General features: G+C 36.6%; 1 protein-coding gene across 2 annotated transcripts; it reads right to left on the bottom strand.

Annotated features, from left to right (window-relative positions):
- Positions 1–527: 527 nt before the first annotated feature.
- fzr1b (fizzy and cell division cycle 20 related 1b) lies at positions 528–12,403 on the bottom strand. Of its 2 annotated transcripts, none has more exons than XM_039661294.2 (15): positions 12,133–12,403; positions 11,495–11,639; positions 10,618–10,719; positions 10,432–10,495; positions 9,442–9,569; positions 9,229–9,305; positions 8,681–8,786; positions 6,420–6,497; positions 6,268–6,333; positions 6,073–6,175; positions 5,467–5,648; positions 1,963–2,196; positions 1,774–1,878; positions 1,222–1,314; positions 528–1,147 (listed from the first exon to the last, which is right to left on the bottom strand). In XM_039661294.2, exons 2-15 carry the CDS (start codon positions 11,567–11,569, stop codon positions 1,106–1,108), a joined length of 1,455 nt encoding a protein of 484 aa, XP_039517228.1. In that variant the 5' UTR covers positions 11,570–11,639; positions 12,133–12,403; the 3' UTR covers positions 528–1,105. The 2 variants fall into 2 exon arrangements, with proteins under 2 accessions (XP_039517228.1, XP_039517229.1); XM_039661295.2 differs by having other exon boundaries at positions 10,618–10,741; positions 12,133–12,270.
- Between the last annotated feature and the right edge of the window lie 256 nt (positions 12,404–12,659).

The following is a 12,659-nucleotide window of genomic DNA, read 5'->3' as shown; positions in this document are numbered from 1 at the left end:
TACCAAAATTGAAAATACTGTGGAAACAAAGACACCTACATCTTGGATGCCCTTGAGGTAAGATAAACATATCAATTTTCAAAGTGAACTATCCCTTTAAGGATTTGTGAATTTGCATTGATGATTATTCAACACTGTGTGAGCTTTATCAGTTTTCACTGAAACTTAAACATTTACAAAATTTCAAAAGTTTGTGTTCGGTAAGGTTAAGAAACAGTCTCATGCTCACCAAGCCTACATTTATTTGATCAAAATACAGTAAAAAAATATGAAATGCTATTAAAATCTAAAATAACTGTTTTCTATTCTAAAATGTAAATTATTTCTGTGATGAAAATCCTGTCATTACCCGTCATCCTTCAGAAATCTTTATAATATGCTGATTTACTGCTCAAGAAACATTTATTTTTATTATCGATGTTGAAAACAGTTGTGCTGCTTAATATTTCTGTGGAAACCGATACACTTTTTTCAGGATTCTTTGATGAATAGGAAGTTCAAATAAAAAGAGATAAAACATCTTTTGTAACATTATAAATGTCTTTACTGTCACTTTTGATCAATTTAATGCATCTTTGCAGAAAAGTACTTATTTCTTTAAAAAACAAATCTCACAGACCCCAAACTTTAAGCCATACAACTATTGCTCGACGTACAGTAAATAGAACCTTTTGTCTGTTCGCCATAAAAAGTCACAGGATTTGTGTTAAGTGCATTTATTTCTCACAGATTTCATGATCTGTTTTGATACACACATATAAAATATGTAAATTTTCATAAGCCATTTCTGTATAACCTCATGACTGAAGTCATGATAATAACAATATAGGTCATATAGGTTCATTTCTCTATTAATACTTCTACTTATACAATAGCACATCTGTTTCGACATCCACAATGTACAATAATAAGAAGAACCGACTGAATCTTAACACAAACAACAAGCTCACTCAATTTCATTGGGTAAAACAGAAATCTGCTCAGTAAAAAAAGAGAGGAAGTGCTAGGGTCTCTCTCCCTGTCGGAAGGTCTGGAGTTGATGCAAGGACTCGAGAGTGAGTTCAAGGCTTTCATTCGTTCACGTGATTGGATGGACTTCTGTGAATTAGCGTATCCTGGTGAACAGGTTCAACACTGATTTGGATTCCTGGAAACAGACGAAAAGAATGTGAAACGGGTCACAGTTGAGGTGCAGGACGAGCTACACTACTTAAGCCTGACCTTGGTGCAGCGTGTCTTGCTGAAGACATTCCAGAACCTCAGTGTCTCGTCTCCTGCTCCGGTCACGATGGCCTCGCCGTCCGGAGACACCGCCTGCACACAACCAAGACACCCACATTCACTTCTAATGCGTGTCTGAACGAACACAGGATAACATTATTACATTACAGATCTTAGATTTGATTACTCTTTTGTCTTCGTCGGTCATTTGTACATAATTAAAAACTGGATCCGGAGACAACCATGCCAACCACGGTGTCTCTTAACAACGCTATAAAGTGAGCTTTGTGGTTTCGATTAAACATAAAAGGTCGGAAAATAAGATACGTTAAGAAAAACCACAAGGAATACTGATTTTAAAATACCTTTTTCAGGAAGTTTATATTGAATGACTAAAATCTAAAAAAAAATTTTTTTCAAAAGTACTTTTTTTATAAACACACTCACTGGCCACTTTATTACCGGGTTGGACTCACTTTTGCCTTCAGAACTGCCTTTATTTGAGTTTTTTGTCTGTATGTAAATGAATTGCAGATCCGATTAAACACTTACCAAGTAGAGCACTCGGTACGAATGTCCAGTGAGCTTGGCTACCTGGGTGAGTGATGGGTATTTCCACACCAGGATCTGGTTCTGGGAGTAGCCGTGTGTGCTGACCTAATAGACATCAATGGTGAAAGCCAGCATTGGGAGGGGGGAAATCACATGACACATGACTGAGGTTGTAGTTGCGTTTCTTACCAGCTCGTTGGCGTGTTTGGACCAGGCCAGGTTGCAGACCTGTGAGCCGGTGTCGGTACTCTGCAGTGCCTGTCCGGTCAGAGTGTTCCAGAAGCGAAGGCAGCGGTCAGCCGTTCCCCCTCCCGAGGCCAGCAGGCCGTGCTGGTGAGGAGACCATGCGATGGCCTTCACGGCCGCCAGGTGATCGCTGTACTGCTGCACGGGGAGCAGACTCGAGCTGTTCCACACCAGCAACTGAAGCAGAGCAAAAACACAGGTTCCTTTGTGTCATGCTATTTAGACTGAATTGTACTAGTTCTTTTTCAGTTTCTTATGCAATAATAATAAATCTGAAATCGGTGCTCTAAAATGGTCCATATATACATTGCGTTAAAGGGTTAGTTCACCCAAAAATGAAAATTCTGTCAGTATTTACTCACCCTCATGTTGTTCCAACCCCGTAAGACCTTCGTTCTTCTTCGCAACACAAATTAAGATATTTTTGATGAAATCTGAGAGCTGGATCACTCCTGCATACTAGTCCATAGGCTTCTTGAGGGATTGAAATTGCCGGCCTCGAAAAGTTATTCAAGACATCGTTAAAATAGTTCAAGTGACTTCAGTGGCTCAATTTTAACTTTATCAAGCGACGAGAACACTTTTAGTGCGCAAAAACAAACAAAAATAACGACTTTATTTCAACTATTCACTTCCTTCTCTATGGACCTGTAGTCAGTTAACGTAGTGTGATTGCGTAGAGCTTTGTCACACGTAGGCTCACTATTGGCCGACGCTGGTCATGTGTGTGATGCATGTGACGTACAATAACAGGAGCTTACGTTATTAAACTAGTAACCTGAGTCGAGGCAGAGAGAGAAGTAAATGAATAGTTGAAATAAAGTCGTTATTTTTGTCGTTTTTTGCGCATAAAAGTTTTCTCGTCGTTTGATAAACTTAAGATTGAGCCACTGAAGTCACTTGGACTATTTTAACGAAGTCTTTAATAACTTTTTGAGGCCGGCAAGTTTCAATCCCTCAAGAAGCCTATGGACTAGTATGGAGGAGTGATCCAGCTCTCAGATTTCATTAAAAATATCTTAATTTGCGTTCAGAAGATGAACGAAGGTCTTACAGGGTTGGAACAACATGAGGGTGAGTAAATACTGACAGAATTTTCATTTTTGGGTGAAATAACCCTTTAATTCGTTTTTTTGGTTTAAAGGCACACTATGTAATTTTTCGCCACTAGAGGTTGTTTATTCAAAGCAAACGGCTACGCCAGCTTGATGCCGCCTTGATTTCGTGGAATCGTGGGAGTTGTTGTCTTCTACAGCTGGTGGAGAATACGACGGGACTCGGGCAGGAATCATATTCATGGATAATGAATTAATTCGGTAATGTATTAAAGATTTATAAACGTTATGAAAGTCGCTGGAGCGGAACAAGGCGCTGGAGCGATTGCTAATGAGAGACGAGCGCTCGAGAGTGGAGCTTTTATTATTCCCGCTTCTTCCGGTCATGCGTGTGTGCGGGGTTACGCAGCGCTGTTTTATCATATTACATGCATTTGAGTTTGATGAAAGGTGTTATAAGGCCACTCTGTGTGTTTGCTCGGCGGCTTCTATATGAAATATTCATATATTAGATATTAGACATGGTATATACAGTATGGTTCTCACGGTAAATCAAGAAAACGAGATATAAACCAAAAAAGTGTTGAGCTACATAACAATGATTCATTCGAATAAAACACATAATGTTAAATATTAATATTAATTATTAATTAATATTAAAGCTTCTTTGGTGTTTCTATGGTTTCTACAAAATAAAACCGGAAATCGTGGGTAACGCGGGTATGATGTCATTGATAGGCGACCATTGGACACGGTCTTGGTTAAAACTGCTTATTTTTCTGGATTCAAATATTCTTAGAAACATGTTGTGATAATGCAAGTACACAAATCAACAAAATATATAACATTGTTCTAGTGGTTTTGGGATATTTTAATCCAAAAATCTTACATAGTGTGCCTTTAAAAGGTACAATATAATGGTTCACTATGGCAAGCCTATTATAAGTGAAATTGCATACAAACATCACTCGCCCATTTGTGTTTCTCCGGCTACTTTACACTTGTATGGTGGGCGAGTGGCATAAGGTAGTAAATCTTGAACTTCCAGGGAATCACCCGGTTAAACAAACACCATTTTTCAGGTAAGTAAGGTATTTTACTGAACGGATAAATTGCCATATGTAGCTCTCCAACAGAGTTCATTGTAAAGCATTATATAAGGGTGATATTCATATGCAGCCGAAGCACAACCAAAAAATGCTCTTCCACAAAATGCAAATGCATTGTTTAACCACTAGAGGCCAAACATTACATAGTGTATTGAAAGCAGAAAAATAAACCTGTGCCTTGATATATATAAACACTTAATAAATGCATAAAAAATGCTGGATGACTATTATTTAAGACAACTGATGATGGCATCTTTTGTTGACCGATCAGTGCCCACCCATGTGTGGAAATCAAATATTCAAGCTGTTTATCTTATTTTCTACCCCTGAATCTAAAAATGAAAAGTTGAATTTTGTAAGTTTACACCATTCACAATGTCTTTCTGAACAATTCTGAGTGATATAGTAAGCTTTTCTATTGGTACACATGGAAAATGTTTACTGTTATTAGATTAAAATGACATAAGAGTCCACATCTTCATATTCATGTTTATTTCATAAGGAATGTTGAATTTTAAATTATTTTATACCATTTTCAATAAGTTTATGAAATGAAATTGATGATTGATTGAATGAAAATATCATGTTGTGTAACCATTATCTACACATAATTAAACTTTGAATACATGCGAGTTGCGAGTATCCACATCTTAACTATTATTTCCAAAACTTTTTTTTTTACTTTTAAGCAAATCATTTTTTTTTTTTTTTTTACAAATCTCAAATTATTAATTCATAAATATCCATTTTGGGAAGTCACACCACATAACATTTTATAACCTGAACTAACTCATGCCATAAAAAGTTATTTTCTGCATCTTGGTCGCGCATAATTTTAATTTGGTGAAGTTATGACATGAATAACTTAGAATAACACTTTTGGATTACACTTTATTTTAATGTGTCCTTGTCACAGTGTAACCATACATTTAAGTACTGAATAAAACATGTACTTACTATAGGGTTAGGTTTAGGATTCAGGTTTGATTTAGGGTTATTATATATTATATATATATATATATAAAATTAATTTTATTATTTTATTATTTTTAATATTATTATATTATATTATTATTATTAATTGTCATTATACTAAAGTAACAACATGTAATGTGTAACAAGGACACTGCAAAGTAAAGTGTTTTTAAAGGTGAAATTTGATGTGAATAATACATACACAAACCTAAAATCTTTGAATAAACCATATTCCCAGCCAACTTAGTCATGTCTTGCATGTTCAATTATGTCTCATTTTTAGATCATCCCATTTTATTGACGCTAACCTTATTATCGTTCCCTCCAGAGGCGAGGTGTTGGTGGTCAGGTGACCACTTGAGGCCACACACTTCCTGCCTGTGGCCCTGGAGGCGCCTCTCCACAGGCGGAGGTGTCCTCACGTCCCTTTGTAGGATCACTCTGTCTCGGCTACCCGACGACAGCTGCTCTCCGTTCCACGCAAGCGCTCCTGAGAGACACGAGAGGAGGTGAGACTCAAACTCTTATAATATGATGAAGACGAGTTGTTCTTTTGAGGATCTTAGCTCTCTTAGGGCAAAAAAAAGAAATCTGACATTGTTCTGAGACTGATTTCAACACATAAGACTTTTGTTCATCTCCATATGAATCGAGTGATTGAATCAAAGCCTTCTGAAGAGACTTGATCGCTTTATATACTGAAAAGATTTCATTTAGGCTTTTACTTGCATATAAACATTGATACATAAAGCACTTCAAATATGGTGAATGTTTCGAAGAACGTTTATTAGGTTTGGAACCACATGGGTGGTTCATCATTGTAATTGATGACAGAATTGTAATTGTTTGGGTAAACTAACCCTTTAAACCAGTAAAAGTTTTAAGTGAGTGAGTGATTGTCACATGACACAAACCTACGCGTGCTGAATGTCCCTCCAAACTGGTCAACTTCCTCCCTCCAGCTGCATCCCAAATCTGAACAAATCCCTTATGGGTCCCTACAGCCACCAGACTTCCCTGAGAGAACGACAAAGTCAATATTATCCTGGATAAATACAAAGCCCACAAGTTAGACATTTTTATATAACATGTAAGAGGTTTGTGCTGACCCTCTCATTCCAGCACACTGATGTCACGGAGTCGCCATCCACAGATAAGTCACACAACCGCGTCACCTTTGTAAGTTTGGAAGTGTAAAATGAAATGCTCATTACTGACAGTCAGACCAGATCGTGTCTTAAAAGTCTGTCACATCACATACCTGGCTGGTACAGGCACTCCACAGGTAAACACAAGCCCCCAAACCAACACTCAAGAGATTTCCAGCTGACCAGTCCACCTGTTCACAAACACTTTCTGTCAAATTACTACACTGCAAATGTTAAAATGCATATTGTGGAGACTATAGCACAATTACGTCATGTTCTAACCAGACGTGACGCGACAAAATCAAACTAAAATCACAGCCAATCAGAACAGTGTGTGGGTGGAGTCTCTCATGCAATGGATACGTACACATTCAAATTCATATTTCACTATTTTACAATTACATTTAATGCATTTGGCAGACGCTTTTATCCAAAGCATTTCAAGGTACACATTTACATTCTTAGCAATTCTTGCTTTTCCTGGGAATCGAACCCATGACCTTGTCGACCTAGTGCCAACGCTCCACTGTTTGAGGTTCAGGAAAGCTAATTTTAATACATACTGAGTGATTAAAACAGTCTTTGTCATAGAACACACTTGTTTGTTCACACTGGTGTTCACATTTCTCATTTCCTTTCATTTATTTTCAACATCTGAGGTGAATTATCCATGTATGATTCTCACAATATACTCACAATAAATTCTTTTAACCCTCTGGTTCTATTTGGTAAAAAAAATTGAATTGATGTTTATTTTTTTTATTTTTTTTAGTTCATCAGAATGGAACGGAACTTGGTAAAGATTTTGGCATTTGCTATGTGAACACACACACACAAAAAAAGAAAAAATCATGGCCATAATTCGAAAAGGTTAAATGGTCCTGAGAAAAATAGTCACACTTGTACTGTTGGCGGTCAAAAATGACCACATTGGAAACGAATTTCATCGAGTGAAAACTTTAGCTTCTGCGGCCAAACAAAATCTTACTGAAAGCTCATTTTTTTGAGATATGAATCTCAAATTTGGATCTCAACTTTTTTAGATTCATGGCTTTGATTTTCTCACAGTTTTAGCGTAAAACGTGTTTTGTAAAATATATATTTCAAATAAAATGTAAAAATATTTTTATGCATTTTACATAATAATACACTTAAACTTCTATATTATTTCATTTTCATTAATCATTTTTTTCAACTTTTTTTTATTTCAGCAATAATCTGTCAAGAGTCATTTTTAAAAAGAGACCAAACTTAAGTGGAAATTTCATTTTCAGGTGATCAATCCTCTATGCTCAAAAAGTAGTTAACAAGTAATAAATGGATCATAACTATTCCATAAATATAATTAAGTACCATCAAATCCCCTAATAATACAACATGTTAAATACAAAAACATCACCCTAAAATATAGTACATTGATTTTTATTTTTGAAATAAAAGTTTGTTTTTTTTCCTCGATCATTCCACAAGGTCTAGAATATAATTATTGCATATCGCTGTCGCGACTGGTTAGTACAAACACTGTTAGTACAAACACTCAGATTAAAATGAAAAATATGTATTTTATCGCGTCGCTGTGTCACGTCAGGTCTGGATAGTGCTAAAAGAGTATTTTAAAGAGTTCTCTGAAATACTTCTGACTTCTGATTGGTCAATGAACAAATTGTCTCTTAAATATTTTTTGTATAATGACAGGCAGACTAGCCTATACAGTATAACTGACGGTTGTCCCGACTCCTAGGCAAACAATTTCTTACAGTCAGCTGGTCATTAGGGTTGGGTATCGAGAATCGAGTATCGATTGGAACCGGGACTAACTTTTCGTTTTTCCCGGAATCGTTCAAAAGTTAAAATTTCGATTCCTAGTTTCGATATTCACAGTCCGTCGAGCGGAAGAAGAAACCGCTGAACAACACCAACGAAGAAGCGTCTACCGGAAGTGTTGGCATAACCACGCGAGTCGAACATGAGTAGCTTACGTCGGCGATCCAAAGTGTGGCTTCACTTTTCTAAAAATAACGAAATCTCGGCAAAATGCAAAATTTGTGACAAAAGGAGTATTTTTACAGAAGGAGTATTTCCTTCAGAAAGGATTATTTCCTTCAGAAAGGCCGTTGGTTAGCAAGGTTAGCTAAACTTTTTTGACCCTGCCTCTTAAAAGAATCGGAATCGAGAATCGTTAGGAACCGGAATCGAAACAAGGAATCGCAATCGGAATCAGAATCGCTCAAATTCAAACGATACCCAACCCTACTGGTCATTATTGGAAAATTAAAGTAAACAAATAATGTACCTTCACAGAAACACTTTCAGACCCCTATTCCTTATTTAATATCTGTAAAACTCTATATGGAGCTTTGTAAATGAAGTGTACCAGGTTGAGATAGAAGTCATCCTGCAACTCTGGGGCATCAAGGACCTTGAACGGGATCTTGGAAATCTTGCGTGCAGGCTTTCTGGGTGAGCGCAATAGTTTGTGACTACAGATAAAAAAGAAAAAAGAAAAATATCACACATTTAGTTGGTTTAATCCAAGTTACATTTTATAGAAATTGACAGGCATATCTAGAATTTGGATAAAATTAAAATGTACAAAAAAGTCTGTGTTATAAACATAGATAAACGGCCTCATTTCCCTCATTTTAGGTAAATCGTGGCCACAATGTACTAATTTGTTCCCTTATTTCCTAATTTTATAAATCATGCACTTTGAACAAATTCTTAATTTGTGGCCGCTAAATCGTGTAACTTACTAAAAACAAATTGCCAAAATGATAAGAAAAATAAACTTAATTCAATATACATTTGTAAACATTTTATGTGTATTTTCTTTCCAAGTAAATGAGTTTCCAATGCAAACATAAAAAAAAGATCATCGGCTCAGTAATATTTTGAATTAATGCAGAGGTCAAAGAATGATACCTTTTGTTACTGAGAGGAGAGAGGGAATAGGGGGAGATTTCATTGTCAAAAGGCACTCTCTTTGTGAGGATGGTGTACTGAGAGACACAAGAAAAACAAGAGTTATACAACAAGAGTCTCAAAATAAACTCAAATGTGAGAACAAGCAGAACACAAACATGCTTCTCCAGTGACTTTTTTTACATGGCACATGGATCTGTCATGTAAACTCACCCTGAAGAGGCTGTGTGTGTCCTGTGTGAGGATGGTGTGTCGACGGTCATCTGTGTGAGGATCAGGCACGGTTTCGATTCCTGCTCCCAACAGCTCATTCCTCAGCAGGGCAGCATACGCCACAGCATCTGTAAAACACAACAATGCTTTTTTGTTATTTTCTTCTATATACTGTATATACACACTTCTTTAACGTTCGTTACTTTTTTTTCAGCAAGAATTATTTGTAGATAAAATGATATACCGGTATGTAAAATAAACAATGTTCTTCGGAACTTTCCTGAAAAAGTCCTGAAAAAGTATTGGGGGAAATATATATAGCGGGCACAAATTAATATATACATTTCGATCATGAAAACTCTTGAAATAGTTTTAGCACGTTATTAAATATGGCAATGTTAATGTATTTGGTAGATATGCTGCTGCTGCATGAATAATCCTCTAGCAGATCTAGGCAGGTGGAGCTGGGGGAGGTGGAGGGGTTCAGAGGAACTCCGATACAGGACTAGCCTACAGAAAACACTGAACCAGATTATTTAAATTGTTGAGTAGGGATGTGACGTGAGAATATTTTTAGTGGGCGAGAATTGCTTTAATGATGGGTTCATTTTATTTCTTAAAGGACAAGTTCAGTATTTTACAAGTGCCCTGTTTTAAGATTGTTTCTGATGAAATAGTGTGGTTAAGATTGTTTTTTAGACAGATGCTTTTGGATTCTGTGGTAGCACCCCCACGCCTCTACAATGGTAGCATAGGTGCACAGGAACTGAACAACATGTAACACCAGTAACACAGAATATCGCAGCATGCAATCTCATTGCATCAGCAGAGGCCAATCAGCTTGTGCCTTAAGGTAATGATGTGATTGCTTGTAGACTGCATGTAAAGTATCTATCAGCCTCAGCCATCTACAGTTTCATGACTGAATTAGATTTATATTTTTTTCATTAAAATCGAGGGCATGTAAAAGATGATGCAGAATGACTTCACCTTTCCCTGTGTCTGTACTAGCATCCTTCGCCCGCTGATTCTGATTGGGTGTCCAACAGTTCTCCTACAAACATAAAGCAAAAATGAACGTGTTTATAGAGGTGCAATGATAATAATGCACTGGCTTTAATCTATCATTCTTTTACTGTGGATGAGTGTAAACTGTTCAGATGAATGGTAACTTACATTGGCATAGTGGAAGTTTATGCTCCAGTTGCTCCCGGCACGCGTGGGGATAAACCTGTCTCCTGATTTCACCGTAACCGGACTGCACGCTGCATACCCTGACTGCACAAACAGTAATACATAACTGGAACAGACAATCAACGTGTAGCATTATACGTTTTGCCTCTTTATTGAACACACATTTAATAAATAAAAAGTGGAATTTAAAAAAAAAGTCTCTGAAATTCAAAATTCAGGTGCAAAATGTTCTGTAATAATTGATTTTTTTTAAACAAAATGTATTCTTATTCTTATCTAATATTTTCACATACCAAAGTAGGGTTTAAAAGACAATTAATATTCATTATTGCAGACTAATTCAGCTGCACTGGCACTATCAGAAATGGGTAATGACACTATCTTTGTAACATCGACATTAAACACTGAAGTGACCTGAGATGAATACCGACACTATGGCCGTATGTAGAGCAGCTTTACAGTGGAATTTGACTCTTCACATGATTAATAATAATAACTTTGCAACATTAGGTTTGCGCAAAACTTTTACAATATTTTCTAAATGTCGATAAAAAACTATTGCGAAATGACGTTTCCAATAACCGATGTTATGCAACTAAAACGTCTTTTGTTCCTCTTGTGATAAGTAATTCCAAAAATCATGGCAATGGACGTTGGTAGGTTTATATCACAGCCACCGCACTAGACATAAATATATATATATATATATATATATATATATATATATATATATATATTAAACAAAATATAAAAAAAGACTTTTCATGGCAATGGACGTTGGTAGGTTTATATCACAGCCACCGCACTAGACATAAATATATATATGAGATAATAAAGTTAGGGTCTTTTTCAACCTTACCTTAGACGGGTGGCCCTCTGGGACATTCTGGTGGTTGATTTGCCTTAACAGGCGTCTTTCATATTCCTGGTCCATTTCTACTGTAAACTACAGTTACACTCTCTCCATCAGTCTGCAGATGGGGGTCCTCCAAGGTCTCCCATCCCTACAGAAAAATGATGAATGCATGATTGATAACACTCACTCATTGTGCTTTGCTTATTTTCTAAACATCTGCTCCAATGACAGCTGTTAGTAAGTGTCAACCTCTCATCAACAAAACGTCTGTCATTATCAATTCATCACATTTTGATTGTCACCTGAACTGGTTTCTGACCTGGTTTATTAAAATGTTTAATTCAAGTCATTATAAGATCTGCTAGAAGACAAGCATTAACGTTACACCACATTAATCACAATAGCAGTCTAAAAGCACACGTTTTTTAAGTTATTCATGATGGTTTTATTAAAAAGACGAGTGTTAATGCCAGCGGGAGGGTTGTACACGCGTATGTAATCAGTTGCCATGGCAGCTCGCTAACAGCGCTGAGCTAAAGGAAGATTTGCATCTTACATTATGGCACGATAACAACGATTTTCCGAGCTGAATAGATTTAAAAGACCTTGAAACCTCGTATTAGAAAAGAAAACCGTCTTACCTTAGCCAAGTGCTCAGGAACCCCACATTATACTGACATGTGATGTGTGTTCAGCAGCTATACGTGCGCAATGATTTCCTAAACATCTAACGTTAGTTCGCTTTTTCTCGATGCGGCAACAAAGGATTAAGGCTGTTTTGGTAATGTGCTGTAAATTTTCCGGTCTTTGGAGATAATAGTACGATCATTGAGCAGAGGGTATGTTTATGTTTATGTTCATGTCAAGATGGCGAGCAAATCAGCTGTGAGGTGAAAGAGTGATTCCGCGCACGTCCACAAGAGGCGCAGCGAGAGGAGAGGAGATGCTATTTATACATGGGATCTACACATATTTAACTATTCAGTATTGGTGTGTATCTCAAGTATTTCCTTTTTTACAAGGTTTCTAAGTAGAAAATGGATGCATGTTTTCTGAGTCCTGTTACCATCTCATGTGCCTTTTAAAAAGCATGTTTAAAAGCATGACAATTCTGTTTTGTGTGCTATTATATTTATTATAATGTGATTTTAAAAAATCACTATATATA

Source organism: Pimephales promelas, chromosome 5, assembly GCF_988280905.1.
Source record: "Pimephales promelas chromosome 5, fPimPro1.hap1.1, whole genome shotgun sequence".
In the NCBI taxonomy this organism is placed as follows: Eukaryota; Metazoa; Chordata; class Actinopteri; order Cypriniformes; family Leuciscidae; genus Pimephales; species Pimephales promelas.
This window is presented reverse-complemented; position numbering and strand designations above follow the sequence as displayed.

Excerpts from the sequence above, each read along its gene's own strand:
- fzr1b (XM_039661294.2), bottom strand. The coding sequence starts at position 11,569 with ATGGACCAGGAATATGAAAGACGCCTGTTAAGGCAAATCAACCACCAG. Across the intron at positions 6,176-6,267 it reads CAGTGTGCTGGAATGAGAGG|GGAAGTCTGGTGGCTGTAGG; the intron begins GTCAGCACAAAC and ends TCGTTCTCTCAG. Across the intron at positions 1,879-1,962 it reads CCAAACACGCCAACGAGCTG|GTCAGCACACACGGCTACTC; the intron begins GTAAGAAACGCA and ends GATGTCTATTAG.